This window comes from Maylandia zebra, linkage group LG19 (assembly GCF_041146795.1).
Source record: "Maylandia zebra isolate NMK-2024a linkage group LG19, Mzebra_GT3a, whole genome shotgun sequence".
NCBI lineage: Eukaryota > Metazoa > Chordata > Actinopteri > Cichliformes > Cichlidae > Maylandia > Maylandia zebra.
This window is the reverse complement of record NC_135185.1, coordinates 13,230,760-13,246,565: the sequence shown is the minus strand read 5'-3', so window position 1 is coordinate 13,246,565 and position 15,806 is coordinate 13,230,760. Positions and strand designations below refer to the sequence as shown.

The 15,806-nt window shown below is 39.4% G+C and overlaps 1 protein-coding gene across 1 annotated transcript in view; it reads left to right on the top strand.

Annotated features, from left to right (window-relative positions):
- Window positions 1-15,806, top strand: part of sntg2 (syntrophin, gamma 2) — a 103,841-nt gene that overhangs the window by 71,523 nt on the left and 16,512 nt on the right. Inside the window, exons 13-14 of the mRNA XM_004559341.3 lie at window positions 3,606-3,677; window positions 3,954-4,160. Coding sequence (XP_004559398.2) covers window positions 3,606-3,677; window positions 3,954-4,160 — 279 coding nt within the window. The remainder of the gene's footprint in view (window positions 1-3,605; window positions 3,678-3,953; window positions 4,161-15,806) is intronic.

The window sequence follows — 15,806 nt, the reverse complement described above, 5'->3', positions numbered from 1 at the left end:
TCCCTCTGCACACTGATGCTTTGTGTTAACATTAGTGATGGTCACCCCAGCTGTTTGTTGAAATGGCAGGAACAAGAGCCTGGCCTTGTTTAAACTACACTTGCTGATACCATCAAACGGGCCCTTTGTTGCAACCTGTGCATCATTGTGCTTGAGACATCACTACAGGAAAAAGAATCATAACCATCAGAGATTTTTAGTAACACTGGGTGAGAGGCCTCTGGTCTGGTATACTCAACCACATACATAAGCTACAACATTAAAACTTAATCTGGCACAACCCCCCCATTCCCAAGAAAACAGATTTAACCTGGTAGGGCATGGACAAAGGACCTATGGGGGTGTCCTGTGAAGTTCTAGGATATTGGTTTGTGGGTTCTGCAGCTGGGTCGTACTCTTAGCGTGGGGGATTTTGCTTGGTCTTTAGAAGATTTGATGTCCATTAAATGGCAGAACCTAAAGTTTACCAGGAGAAGGTTATAATGTAATGAGATCATTAGCATTATTAACTTCACCTGTCAGTGCTGATAATATTTTGGCCAGTATAATTTTTAAACTGTTCTTTAAAGTGCTGCAGGAAAGTCTTTTACAAAGAGTATGCCAGAGGCTAAAAAAAAATTGTGACACAGAAATGGTGTTTTTGAAGGTGAGCTTAGGAAGAAAAAACCCCAAACCTTTTTGTAGCTTTTCGTAGTTTTTAAATAAAGAGAAAAAGCTACAGGCTGGGAGCAGGAGAGAACTGCAGTACACTACACACAACGCAGATCAGTTACAAAAATGAAAAGGGTTTTTTTGGTTAAGATATAGGCCAGTCATAGGACCAACAAATCATGTTTACAGGATGAGAGCAAAAGAAGTGAGCAGCTGTACTTTTAATGAACAATACTAATGGATGTATTGTGAAGTCACTGAAGTTATGGTTCCTTGAGCTAAAGACATTATGCAGCTGGTGGGCTGTGAAATGCCAGACGTGTCCTCTAGCTTGTGTTGAAAAATGGTAGTAGCCAATATCCCAGAGGCCGAGAGGCCTTGAATATTCAGCAGTATGTTTTTATTAGTATCAATTATCATGTGTCAAAAAGAAGTCAACAGTAACAGCTCAGCAGAGTAAGAGAAAATTTACTTTAGTACTTCAACAATGTTAGCTGTTGGAAACCAAAAAAAGGCCTTATTTTTATTGTTTTAAATCCAAAATTTTCCGCATATGGGATAAAACATGGCCGAATGAATATACCCAAACCAACAGTGTGTGATTTTGCACCACGACTGTCATTTCACCACCACGTCCATGACATGACGCCTGGCGCGAACAGTAAGGAGTCTTTAGGGATGTTTACGGCTGTCGCTACGTGTTATTCAGTCATTTAGATTTTTCATGCAAAGCTGATTTTGTATGGGATGTTTTGTTGTTTTGTTATTTATAGGACCAGTACAACACAACCTATCGTAAAGAAGACAAAGAGGCAGTAGACATTGTTCATTGTGATTAAATAAGTGGAAATACACTGAGGAACGATTTTAGAACAGTCCATCCATCCATCCATCCATCCATCCATCCATCCATCCATCCGCTACCGCTTATCCTTTTCAGGGTCGCGGGGGGTGCTGGAGCCAATCCCAGCTGTCATAGGGCGAGAGGCGGGGTACACCCTGGACAGGTCGCCAGTCTGTCGCAAGGCCAACACACAAGGACAGACAACCATTCATACTCACATTCACTCACAGATTCACACCTAGTGGCAATTTGGATTATCCAATTAACCTATCCCCACAAACTGCATGTCTTTGGACGGTGGGAGGAAGCCGGAGTACCCGGAGGGAACCCACGCAGACACGGGGAGAACATGCAAACTCCACACAGAAAGACCCTGGCCTGATGGTGGAATTGAACTCAGGACCTTCTTGCTGTGTGGCAACAGTGCTAACCACCGTGCTGCCGTGCTGCCCATTTTAGAACAGTTTCACAACTAATTTTGTTTACCTGGGACATAATGGATCTTTCTTTGATCTTATTAGATGCTATCACACTGGAAAATTATTTTAAATACCTAAACAAAATCAATCAACAAATTAAGGATTTTCTTTATGCACAAGCAAACTGAATGTTGCAGAAGATGCAGCAGACATTTTCATGAATTCAGTAGTTTAGTTTATTAAGATCCCCGTTAGCTCCTGCAATAGCAGTACCTACTCTTCCTGGAGTGTGACGAAATTTAATAAAAAAAAAAAAAATTTCATACAAAAAAGACGTACTACATTAAAAGAAAAAAAAAAAGGCTCAAAAACAAGAGAACACCACAATTAAAACCAATAGCTCCACATTAAATATCTGTAAGAATCACAACTCACTTTTGCTTTTTAAATGATCAACTGACCAACATGCTCATCACACAGATGTCTGAAACCTAACAAAAAATAACCAATTCTACTGACTATTCCCGTGTAATTGTAATTTTATTTTTTTTTTAATATATATATATATATATATATATATATATATATATAGTTTCAATTTTTTGCAAAAAGTTGTGTTAATTCCTAAGATCAAGAATAGTCCTCAGAGTAGTCATTTGAGGATGACTATTCTATCCAGTCTGTACTTTGGAGTCAGACGTATAAATATGTTTAAGATTTAAATGATAAAAGCTCCTTCTAGGATAATGCTGATTGTTTGTTGTTGTGAAACTAAACCAAACCAAACTAAACAAGGAGCTAAACTTAAGTTACATAAGATTATTTACTCAATTGTACAGTAACTCCTAACATAACTCTTGCATATGTGTCTCTGATTTCTAGGAGTTGGTCAGTTAGCTTGATGCTAACACCTAATGAAAGTACAAATCTAAGACTAGTCATGAAATTTAGTTAATAATGTTAAATATTAAATCATCAAAAATACTTACTTCAGGTAATTCTAAAGCTAATGTTGAAATAGCATAAAGAAAAAAAAGGATGGATTTTTGCTTACCAAAGAGGATTATAAACATCAACTACACTACAGATATTTAATATTATTAGCATACGTGTAACCTTTTCAGATGACTGATCATCAGGCTTATAGTGTCCACTTGGCAAAAAAAAATCAAATGACCGCACTTTGTGCATAACATTGTATCTCAGTTTAAGCACACCCCAAATAAAGCTCCCAGCCTTGCGTTGGACATGCAGTAAGCCTGTATGTCTACTAAATTCAGCCGTCACTTTCATTTTAAATTTTTCTTTCTGTGGCCATAAAAAAATATTCTCAGTTGGATTTTTTACAAATCCCAATTTAAATCTGAGGGATTATTTAAAGTTGTTATTTGTGAAACAAAACCTGGAAGTCCTAGTTTTTAAAGGCTCTGGTTTATTTTGCTGTAGTCTTTGAAATCTACGCGTTACTTTCATGATTTAAATGTTCTCCCCGTGCCGAGTGCAGCAGGATCAATCCATTTTGCTCCCTGACACTGGCAGTCATCCAGGGCTTCACAGAAAGCAACAAAGTGACCTGCCTAACTTTCATTTGCATTTATTATGTGGATGAGGAAGTGCTGCTAACAAGTGCAAAAAAGCTTGTTTGTATACGCTTCCTCTTCATCTCATCCTCCTTGATGTTTATTTCTCAGATCAGTGCTGCTGACTGGGGACATGCTGAAACAACATATAACCTCTATGAGGTTCTTTTCAAGGTTCACAAGGTAAGTTATGAGAAGGATGCTGTGATGTGCATCAGGGCTGTTCAAATTTTGATCACTTCTTTGCTCTCTTTAAAGATGTCAGTTTTCCTCTTTGAGCATGTCGTATAGTGATTCAGGGAGCTGTCTAACCAAGGCATGTACACAGAGAAGGTTCATCTGTTTAATCTGCGAATATAGAGAAATACTAGTGATTCCTTCTACTTACATCAGCTGTAGAAAGTGAAATAACAGCGTACCTTTCCCCCAGTATGTAGTAATTACAAGCTTGCATTACAGCTGTGGATGGCAGAGGACTGCTGGCTCCAGGCAAGGCTCTACTTGGGACTGGAGCATTCTCCTGAGCAGGACACGGAGTCTCTGTGCTTCAGTATTCTGGTCGGCCACGGCCAGAGCCACACCTTCAGGGTAGAGCTGGCCACTGACCTGGCTATCTGGGAGAAGTCCTTCCAAAGGGCGGTCTTCTTGGAAGTGCAGCGAATACAAGTGAGTACTTTCATATAAAATGATCTCGGACCCTTTTTGGGTATTTTCTGTTTGAATATTAGTTCGAATGGAGTGCCTCTAAAATAAAGCACCTTTTTCTCAACTCAAAGGAGGAACGCGAAGTATTGAATGTTTGTGGAAATTAAGACCACAGCACAACTCTGTGTTTCCGTTGGGCTTTAGAGCCAGAAGGAAGATAAATAGCATCAATAATCTTGGATGATGACTAAAATGTACTCTTCCAAATGCAAACATGACAGTCTGAAAATGGAGCTTTATAATCCTTTAATACCAGTATTATTGCATAGGAACATTACAGCACAATTGCATTTGTGTGTAATATTCCTGTACAATCGTGCACTGGTCCATTTAACATAACAGAACAGCACAAAAATGTTAACATAAAATTTGAAAGCCATTTAAATCCTTCTGTAACACCTATATGATATAGCTATGGTTATTGTCATTGCACCTTTTGTTTTGAGGAAGTGACTTGCATTCATCATTTACTTCCTGTATTTATTAAAACTGTGTATATTATATTTGATACATGAGTTTTTGAACACCTCTTAAAGAAGAAGAAAAATCTGTGTTGATTGGTTAGATGGAGACAATGAGCTGGAAAGGATGTGCAGCAGGTTAGGATGATTAAAGACAGAGATAGAAATGGATGGAGTTAAGTTAGTGGAGTGCAGAGAATTAGTAAGGTGGAAGCGAGGGTAGCTGTGTAAAGGAATGAAGTGTGGAAAGCCGTGTTTATCCAGGTGGCATACCTGTGATGGTATGAAGATGTCTTGAAGAGAGGATGTGGTGTTTTTTAAACTCGAGTGTTTAACACAATCTTGGACAAAAACTGGTTCACCCGAAAGACAAAACGCCAAAACACAGACTTAACAATGTGGTGTATGCTGTACAGTGCAGCGAGGAATGCTCAGACCTCTACATTGGAGAGACCAAACAGCCACTTCACAAGCGCATGGCACAACACAGAAGAGCCACCTCCACAGGACAAGACTCAGCAGTCTGTCTGCATCTTAAGGATAAAGGACACTCTTTCGAGGATGCCAATGTTCACATTTTGGACAGAGAGGACAGATGGTTTGAAAGAGGAGTGAAAGAAGCCATCTATGTCCACTGTGAGCGACCATCTTTGAACAGAGGCGGGGGTTTACGACACCAACTCTCTGCCATCTATAATCCAGTTTTGAGATCCCTTCCCAGACGCCTTAACGCCCACTCACATCCTGGGCCATCTGACCTCAGGAATTCGCATGATAAGGTGGGGCCAGGTTTCACAATGAACACACCCGAAACTCTGGCGGATTGGGACTCACACCCAGTTTCACACCTTGGCTCAGGCGATTAGAGGATCATCAGGGGGTCCTTTTGTCCCTCTGTGGGGGGTCACTCCCACTAGGTTATATCTGGGACTCTCCACCATTTGACCTTAGAACTGAAGAAACTTCTTGGATGAGAGGTGAAACGTCTTCAAGCAACTTAAAGAAGTCCAGACGCTTTTCTTTGCAAGCTCCTTTGACAATCTTGGAGAAACTGCCAGAAGAGTAGAAGAATGAGACCAATTTTCAAGAACAGGGTTGATGTGCAGAGCTGTAGTAACTAGAAAGAGATGAGGCTGATTAGCCATGAAGAGTTGTTGAAGCTAGGTTAAGTGACACTCGGTGACATGCGTTAGGGCTTCATGCTGAGAATGAACACTACAGCTGTGATGTTTGCTTGATGTTTGATGATGGAGAAGAATAGAGACGATCAGACAGAGTTGCACTGTGCCTTTGTAGATCTAGAGAAAAGCTCTCTGAACCCCTTTTGTTTGCAGTGGTGATGGACAGGTTAACAGATGAGACGAGATAGCGGTCTCTGTGGACTTTTACAGATGACACTCATGAAATCTGTAGTGAGAGTAGGAATAGAATACATGTGTGTGAATGAGAGGTAGGCAGGTGGAAAGGTGAACATGCAAAGTTGGATGAATTTAAATACCTGTATTCAACCAGCTGAAACTATAGACAGTGCACAGGAGAGGTCAAGAAGAGAGTGCAGGCTGGGTGGAGCAGTTGGAGACAAGTCTCTGGGATGATTTGTGACAGAAGCCTAGCAGTGAGTCTAACAGCAGAAGGAGAAGGCCGAGTTGAAGATGTTAGGATTTTCATTGGATGTGACCAGAATGGACTGGATTAGAAATGAGTACATCAGAGGGACAGGTCAGGCCGAGCAGTTTAGAGGCTGAGATGGTTTGGACATATGCAGAGGAGGGATAGAGGATATACTGGACAAAGGATGCCAAAGATGGGCCTGCCAGGTACACCACAGAAGATTCATGGCTGTAATGAAGGAGGACACGGTAGAGGGTTGGTGTGACACAGGAGGGATAGGGGTGAGATGGAGGCAGATGATCCACTGTGGCAACCTCTAAAGGGAGCAGGCAGAAGAGAACATTTGGAAGACGTCTAAATCAGTAAAACAATCAGTACTTTTCTGTGATATAAAAATCTAACACATTATCTCCCCACTGGTGAATTACAGGCAATTACAGGCGTGTCTTTTCTTTTGACTAAGGAAACCTTTGTTAATTCCAGTTTTGTTATGAATAACCATTACTTGAAATCTGTCAAAAATGTCATATTTGTAAGTTTTGGGTTTTTTTTAGTTTCTGTTTAAATATACAAAGACATTTACAAACAGTTATTTTAATAATAGAATTTCACCAACATGATTTGGTGTTTCGGGTTTGACGCGGTGAGCAGTTAAGAGTTTTCGTGGCACAGATAGTGCAAATAAAATTAGAGATTGGATTTGGGTCTGAGGGAATCATTATTCAGTCGTATGGCTACACCAGGCTTAACATGCCACAACATTTTTGAATTCTCTGGTTACAGCTCAGAAAAATGCCAGAGGCCTTACCTGCTTCAGATGAATTTGTCTGGCTTGCAAATGGGGCTTAACTGGTCCCCTGACAGTTCCATCCAGCCCATTCCTCCTCTCAGTTTGACAAACATGCACTGAGTTTCGTATCTTTCCCTTGATTTAGGGTATCAAATAGACCGAAATCCCTCATGGAGGCTGGTTGTCATCAAAGTCTGAAAAAGTTGGTCTTTTAGTTTGTGTCCAACGAGCTACATGATCGTTACACATCGCAGGGCTTGGTGAACAAATGACAGCTGGGACAAAAAGCTTTAAAGGTTTTTGAACTGTGATTTCTTCTGATAATAATAAATAAATGTTTCCTTAATTCTTGCTAGGAGCAACGCTTGAATTTATTTTCTGACACGAGCAGTTTCTCTCGTATTTCAGGCCTGCTTATATTAATCACAGTGGTGTCTGCCTATGCAGCTACCCTTGGAAACTATTGTGATGATTGTCAAACCAGCGAATCACTTGTCTAGTTGACAGATGTGTAAAACACTTCTTAATTATAATAACAGATCAGTTCATTTTTTTGGCAACTTACAAGTATATGGATGTAGAGCTCATTGTAATTTGCTGTCTAGGCCAGCTGCCAATAGTTTGACTGCAACTTAAAATTAATAATTAAAATACATTCAGTTTAAATGTTTCATCCTTAACATACATAACAAAATGTTACAGCATACAGCAGGAAAACTCAAACCTTACTGTTTCAGACAAAGTGATATCACACAAAAGGGGAAAAAAAGGCTCAACCAGAAATACTTTGGGTGTAGGACCTGACAATGAGTCACACGAATTCTTTGTAGTGCATTTGAGCTGGCGCTATATAATGCTGCATCTTGGACACCTCCCAATGTTCAGACAAACCTCCCAGTGAAAGACACTTTATTTTCAGTCTTTTTTTGTTTTCGTAGATTTTATTGGCCTGCATGTTAATTTAACACTGATGTTTAGGAGTTTAAAGCCATCGCCAGGCCACAGAAGCTCTGTGTTTTTGTGCTCGTTCTGTAGTGAAATACTTCAGGGGCAACTTTTGATTTTTCAAACACCTGCTGGTGTTTTGTCGTTCTCTTTGTGGTCGGCTCTGCTTCATCAGAGGGCAGATGTTTGGAGGTTATTTCTTTGATGCTGGCTAACTAATGCCAACTGTGAGCCGCACTTCATATTTAAAGTGGATTCACTGAATACTAAACCCAGATCCAGAGAAAGCTGCAGCTACCTCAGGTGAGGGCTGAGCGCATTTGGTATTTGGGCTGATTTAGCAGGGAAATAATGTGTTTGTGTTGCCCTGAATGCATTTCCATGTGCCTACCAAAAATATATATATATACACTGCGTGTGTGGCAATGATGGAGAGAGGGAGCTCTTTGATATTAAAATTGTGCCGTTTTCATTATCTGACTGGATATAACCCAACCCAAACAAACTCTATAGGCCCAACTGCTTTTTAATAAATCTTCTTACCGTACCCCTAAAATACTACTTCCATAATCAACACTGTGTGTTAAGTTACCTCAATATTTTCAGAGAAATGCATATTTCACCATGTGTTACAAAAAAAAGGGGGAAATTGGATAAAATCAGGGCAAAAGAAGAATCTGCAAACCTGAAAAAAGAAACTACCTGCTGTAGATGAATAATATCTAAAAGTCATGTTTTTAAGAAATAGAAAAAAATAGAGATACAGCTGACCCTTCAGTTACTGTTAAATTATGTTGCTGTCATGAAGCCATTCCTATGAAAGGTATGCCAAACACAACAAGTGGACTGAAAAAACAGCCGTGAGGAATCCTGATTTGGAATTTTTGGTTCAAAATTGTCTTTCACAGTGAATTTCCAAAGGTTTCATTTCTCAGCTTAATACCAACACAGTGAAATCACGCCTGGGTAAAAAACACCAGAGTGGAAAGTCATGGATTGTCTCCCCCAGAGTCCAGACCTCAACATTACTGAAGCAGTGTGGGATCATTTTGAAGCAGAATGGAACAAAAGGCAGCCAGCATGTAACCAAAGAGAAGCTTTGAATGTCCTTTGAGAAGCCTAGAGAACTGTTCCTGAAGACTACTTCAAGATATGAACAATAAAGGTTTCGGGCTGTATTCTTCAACACAGTGTAAGGTATTGACTTTGAAAGGTTAGAACTGTACAAACTTTTTTCTCTCATTCTGTATTTCCACGCATCTTTCTACACCTATTTCACATTTTCCAAGCAAAATACAAAGAAATGAGGGGCGGTTCATGACTTTTGCACTTTGCACTTTTTTGTCAAGCTTGTTCCAAAAGTGAGTCAGTCCCCATTGTTAAAATGCCCTTTGAATAGTCACGATCTTTAACAATAAAAAGCATTAAACAGCTTCACAAAAAGGAGTGTCCCCAAAATGACGATCAGTTGAAGTATTGACATAAATTAGCAGATTAAATATTAAATAAATGTAGCTAACTAGTTATTACAATGCAGCTTCAAAAGAATCCTAATTTGCACGAGGGTGCAATTTAATGTTTGCTTCAGACTTTTGTACCTGAGATCAAAACACAACACAGAAAAGCAGAGATGGGCTTTTAGCTTTTATGTGACACCGTTTATATGCACATATATTGTCTTTGTTTTTTGTTTTTTTTTGAAAAAAAAAAAAGCCTTTTAATGTTGGCTCCTTTTTCACATGAACAAAAGTAAGTTAATCAATGAAGGTCAAATGAATAAAAAGCAATTAAGCCTAATATTTGTTTCTTGTGATAAATGTGCTGAAGCCTAAAAACTCATTGATAAACCTGAAGTCTCAGTTCAGTATTGTTAGCGTGTTTCTCTTTTCCCTCAGTCTTTTCAGAAGCTAATGTGCTCAGTCGGGTTTTATCCGTTGATGGCCAGTTCAAGAACCTTCAGTTTTTATTTCTATTAAAAGCTTTGTGTTTAGGATTGTTGTTATGTAGGGAGAACAAGGGCCAGCCAATGAGACAGAGTTATTAACAGCCAGGGTAAACTAGAAGTGAATAGAGCCTGTTGCTGTCATTATGTGCTATGAATCAACACTGGGAAACAAACTAATCCATGTACCCGAGCAGCCGTAAGGGGCCATGATGGGACGTGATTTGCTAAACATTTCATGTTTCACACGTCTGCTTCTAAAGCAGAAAAGTGAAGCCAACCCAGTTCTTCATCAGTGTTACACTGATGTCAGTGACTCGGTCCCCACTGACCCCCCATGTTAAAGCGCCCAAACTCATAAGACAGACAAACATGAATATTTTAACAGGATGAGCAAGTTATCAGTTTAGTTTTGTTTTTCCTATGAAGTAACTAAAGTTATGGTGTTATATGATTACCTGGCACTGAATCTACCAAGGAAGATCACTTTTTTAAAAATAAATAAAAATACTGAAATTAAGGTTCAACGTCCGATCCACAGGCCAGTCGGTGACACCCCATTGCCTGTCTTGGTTTCACACCTGTTTTAATCATGGCCACTTCTCGTCTTTCTCCTCACTTTGACTTTCTACCGCTACATTTTGGTAAATGCCAATCCAGCCTATGGATTCCTCCTTGCTGATAAGAGATTTGCATCTTGCAGCCTCGTCTCTGGGAGTCTGCTGCCCGTTCTTTTGTCTTGATCTTGTGATATTTTCACACCTGTGCTTTCTAGACTGAGAGTGACGTCCTTGACTGTCGTTTTGAAGTTCTTCTTCACAGCTCCAGGGATTTTTCTGTCATCAGCTGAAGTTGTTCGCTATGGGCAACCTGTCCTGTGTTTATTTCAGAGTCTAGCACTGGGTACCTTTTCCTTCAGATCTTCCCACACTGCTGTTCTTTATATATTGTTATGATTCTGTCTTTTTTGCTTTCAGACGAGCTGCGTTTCTGTCAGTCAGGTTTCTGGTCGTGTTGTATGCCTTTGGCTTTAGCTGCAAGAAACTCATCTGCTTGTTGTTTTTAACGAACTTTCCCTATTTTGTGAAATAGTAAAATGCATGGAAATCAAAAGTTGATAGTTTCTCCTTTACTGTCATTTTTGTTTTGATTTTAAAATCAAAACAATAATAAACAGATTATGAAATGCTTTTCACCTTTTGAGGGCACTTTAGTTTTGAAGTTAGATTTTTTTTTTTCTGATCAACACCCTGGTGTTAGTCAACCACATTATGTGTTAAAAAAAAAGTTAAAAAAAAAAAAAATCAGCACTGCTCATTTCTGCCAATTTAATGCTTCAGCAGTGAGAAGTTATTTAAAAGTGATGAAGTTCAGTGTGATTTTCACTTAGTCTTATTAAGAAACTAATTGCTTCTAAAACAGAACGACTAGCCAGCACTCCGTTTTCCATAAATGTTATTGTTACTTTCAGCGCATTTATCACAAGGAACCTAAAGAATTAGTCTTCACATCAATGAGCCATTAAATTGCCTCTTAAGCAAAAATGTTTAAAGTGGAAAGCTCTTGTGGAGAGGGCTTTGTTAAGAAATCTGTGGTTGTAGCTGTTTCATGTCCATCAAGAGGTCTAAACATAAATACTCCACAGACAGCTTAAGAAGCCAGGAGTCACCCAGGACGCTCTTCCCCTGTTTTCTCAGTTATGTTAACTTTCATAATTTAGTTTAATTGGCTTCTAATTTTTTATCCAGTCAGCACGTGCGAGACCACATAGATCCCAAAAACATTTGACGCAGCACTTTGCCTTTCAATTTATTATGCCAGCATCTTATTTGTGTCCGCTCTCTCTAGTTTGTTTCACTGTAGGATCTTTACATTACAATATAAAGCACTTTGATGCAACTGTCCTTGTGATTTGATGCTATATAAATCAAATTCAGCTAAATTCAATTGCTGCATAGCTTTGTGTAATGTCCTATGTAGACTTTCTAATAGTTGTAAGTCAGATGGCTCAAATGTGGCATGCTAACAAAATGGGAACAGAGGACTTTGTAACTTTACAATATTACTTTTGAGAACAGGGCACCTTATTGGCACCAGTTCTCTGGTAAGTGTGGATTGAGCTGCACGCTGTTGGTCTGTGAGCAGATTTCCCCACTAAAGGATGTCTGATATTTTAGTCAGAAACAGACTCCATGAGAAGCACGCTGGAGGTCATTCTGAATGACTTTGGCAGAGCTCGTCTTCACAGAAATGAGCCGATATGGGTCCTGCTGCTGGGTTGGTGCCCTACTATAGCTCTATCTAGCTTTTTCTGTGTAATGGGGCATTTCCTCCACATGCTTTAGACTGTGCTGGGAGACACAGCAGACACCCCTTACAACAGCATGTATGCATTTGCCATCCAGGAGGAGTGGGGCTACCTGTGCAACCTGAATGGGCAGGAGATACCATCCCATGCTACTAGTAGTGACAAGGACGCCAGCAAAGATAGAGGAAAATCAGTCAGGAGGGATAAGCAGAGAGCAATGGTCTGTGGACACTACCTGCTAAACCCTTTCTGAAGGTTGTCTGGTTGTTGCCTCTCCAGTGCACACTGTCACTTTCTTTTGCAGCAAAGCCGGTGTAAAAGGAAGTGACAACAATAGCTCATACTTGCATTATACTCAACCGTATGTCGAATAATTGCACGGTGCCAAATTTTTGGGTTGCATAAAAATTCACCGTTTGTAATGAACAAATTGTCTGACACTAAATTTTCTGGCGAATAACAGATGCTTTGGGTGTAAATATTAACAAATGAATGTGTGAGGGATATAAGGATATTCCTCTGGGATTTATAGCGGCTGGAATTGTTTGGCCATTGGCGTCTTTGTGTTGGAGTATTTTAATTGTGTGAACTGTGGCAGGATTCAGTGTGATATCTGGCAGCAGCGCTGCGAGAAATTTCCATCTTTTGACACATAATTCATTTTAAAGTTTGAATTATTTAGCCAGTACCTATTCTCTTTCTTTTCTGTTCTCTGCTTTGATGTTCGAGCTGAAAATGAAAACGTGGCTTTTCCTTTTTTCCTGCATATTTGCGTAATTTTCTTTGTGTAAATGTCCGCTCCTTAAAAGTCAACAGCTGTCAGCTTAATCTTCAATCATGAATTCAGAAAGCTTCTAAAATGGGAGAATGTTGATTGAATATTAATGCGTTTGATGAGAATCAACTTTCTGATAAATAATAAAGAATCCAAAAAAGCATCTTATGAGATGACCTGCATCTATGGATTCTACTGTGGCCACTTGAAATGTTTACTTCTAGTGGGTTAGAAGCTGTGGATGAATTTAAATGGAGACCTTTTTTTATATATTTGGTCTCAGGAAAAAGACAGAATCAGCAAAACTAAACAAATTTAAAATCGTTATGTGGAACAACCATCAACAGCAACGTGAGCACAAAAAACGATAAATGGCTTCTTCCTTGAATCATACACAACATTTATTAAATGTGAATTTCATTTCTGTAAATGTGGAACTTCAAATAAATCATGAAAAGCAGATAAAAGACCTGAACAGGGGAAATAACTTCAGTAATGGCACAGTGAAGATGATAGTCTCAGGCAACACAGAGAGGGAGAGAGGACCCAAAGAAATCTTGAGATGCTGCAAAAAGGTATGTGCAAAAAGGGTTTGATGGTGTTGATGAAAGTAAAATGCGAACAAAGTACAATAAAAACAGTCTTAGCCTATAATTTAAACCTTCACTAAAGCTTCTGCTTCACTAGAGAAATTGACAAAATATATAATAAAATCAGGAAAAAAAGGAAATGCTGAATTTTTATATTCTTTTTCACCATTCAAAGTTAGATTAATGGGGTTTTTTTTCCCACCGAGTCAGACATCGCCTCCTTTCCAGTAGTTAAATGGGGCACAACTGGGAAGTTAGGGCCTCCAGGTGTTAGTACAGTAGTTTTTACTTAACAGTACTGGGTGAAAATGGGCGGGTTTTTTTTCCTTTTCTTTACATCTTTTATGATTCTGAATTTTGGCTTCGGGGCCCCATCGGCAGGGATTCTAACAGCACTGACTGAAGTCACACTGAACTGGACCTCCAGAACTTTTTGGAATATTTTTCATGGACTTGCCCGATAATACATACTAATAATACCTCTGATGACATTCTGTTTCTTAGTTTCTTACTTAGCATTAATTAGCAAATTTGTGTGCTTTGTAGCCACACAGTTTATGATTACAGCTTGCTTGAATCCTAAAAGTCACACTTGGCAACTACTGGCTTCAAAAACATAACATAGCACTGACCAAGCTTTAAAATATCGAGTCCTCTTGCTAGGCCATTGCAAAAAGACTGACATCAGACTCATGTATTTGTAATATAACTTGCACACCTCGGTGACATGTGCTTGATCAGGATTTAGTAAGGCAAATAAATCAAAGAATGTCACTGAAGTTTAACACGTTAAACCAGCCGTATGCTTCTGCTCATTATTGAAAAGGAAAACAGTATTAATATTTAATTCAAATCCATCCCCTCATCTGTACTTTTTAAGATGGAAATTGAGCTGCGGCTCTGAAAACATTCCTCACGTCGCAGAAAAGGAACGCAGGATGGAACGAGGCCACTTGTTCGTTTTCGTTTTCACCACAGTATAAAGCCCCTTCTGTGAATCCGTTTGTGCCGCATTAAATTCACAACTGAATTATCCGAGGACTCGCAGATTTTCCCCCATTTGAACATTATTACCACAGTAATTCCCAGTTTCTTTAATTCCAGCCTCAGATTGAGGAAGGGGGAAAGAACATTTGATTCACCTACTGCAATAAGCACAATCACAAGCACAGATGTCGAGTTCCTTGCTTAAAGCCAAAATGCAGTCGCCTCTGCCTGTATCATTTAGTTTCTCATGGAACTTTAAAATCTTCCACACAGCCATGTCCATTATACTCGAGAATTAAGAAAGTATGGCACATGTCAGGTCAGACTTTTCATGAAACGGCCAGCGGTGCCTTTAATTCTTCTACATTCCCACCCTTTCACCTCTGAAGTGCGGCCAGCCAAAGATAAAGGCTAAAAACACTATGAAGCCTTAGGGCTTTGGTGCGTGGGGCCCTTAAGTAGGGACATTTATAAATATTACAAAGCAGAGCACCTGTCAGAAGCCATTTAAATCACACAGTCATAATCTAAAATCCTTTCCGGGTCACCATGGGAACCAGGCATAATTAAATGGCATCTTATTTCACTTTTGAACAGCAAACCAAACGTGGGTATAATACCAGCAAGCAGCATCTTTGACTCGACAATCTGAAAGTCTTGGGAAGCATGTATAATCCTTTTATGTCCGGAGAGCTCATGTGGTCACTGAGAGTTTAGAGTCATAATTCCACAGGACTCAATTACATTCTCCAGTTAATTCGGCAGATGCTAATTCCTAAGTCCAAATCACTGTAGAAAACCGTCTTACATAGAGCAGCAGCATAACATTTTTATTCTGCACAAGGGAAGCTAAAATTACCAATGTCTCTAGCAGTTGTGCTGCTGTTTGCCAATATTCCCTTTTGGGAATGCGATGTGGTTTCTGTATCAAAGAACACCCTGGTAGCTAGGGCTGTAGTGTCGGGATCAGCTGGTCTGTAGGTTGATATGCTGCTATTTTTCCTTACAGAGAAAAAAGTAATACTATTACTAGTGCATCTCATCGAATTAGAATATTGTTCAAATTTCAGATAAATATATGTCCCAAGATCACAACTCAATACTTGTTTGTTGCTCCTTTACCATGGATTACTGCAGCATGCCATGGAGGTGATCGACTTGAGGCACTGCTGAGCTACAGCTCATCTGTCTTTTTGGG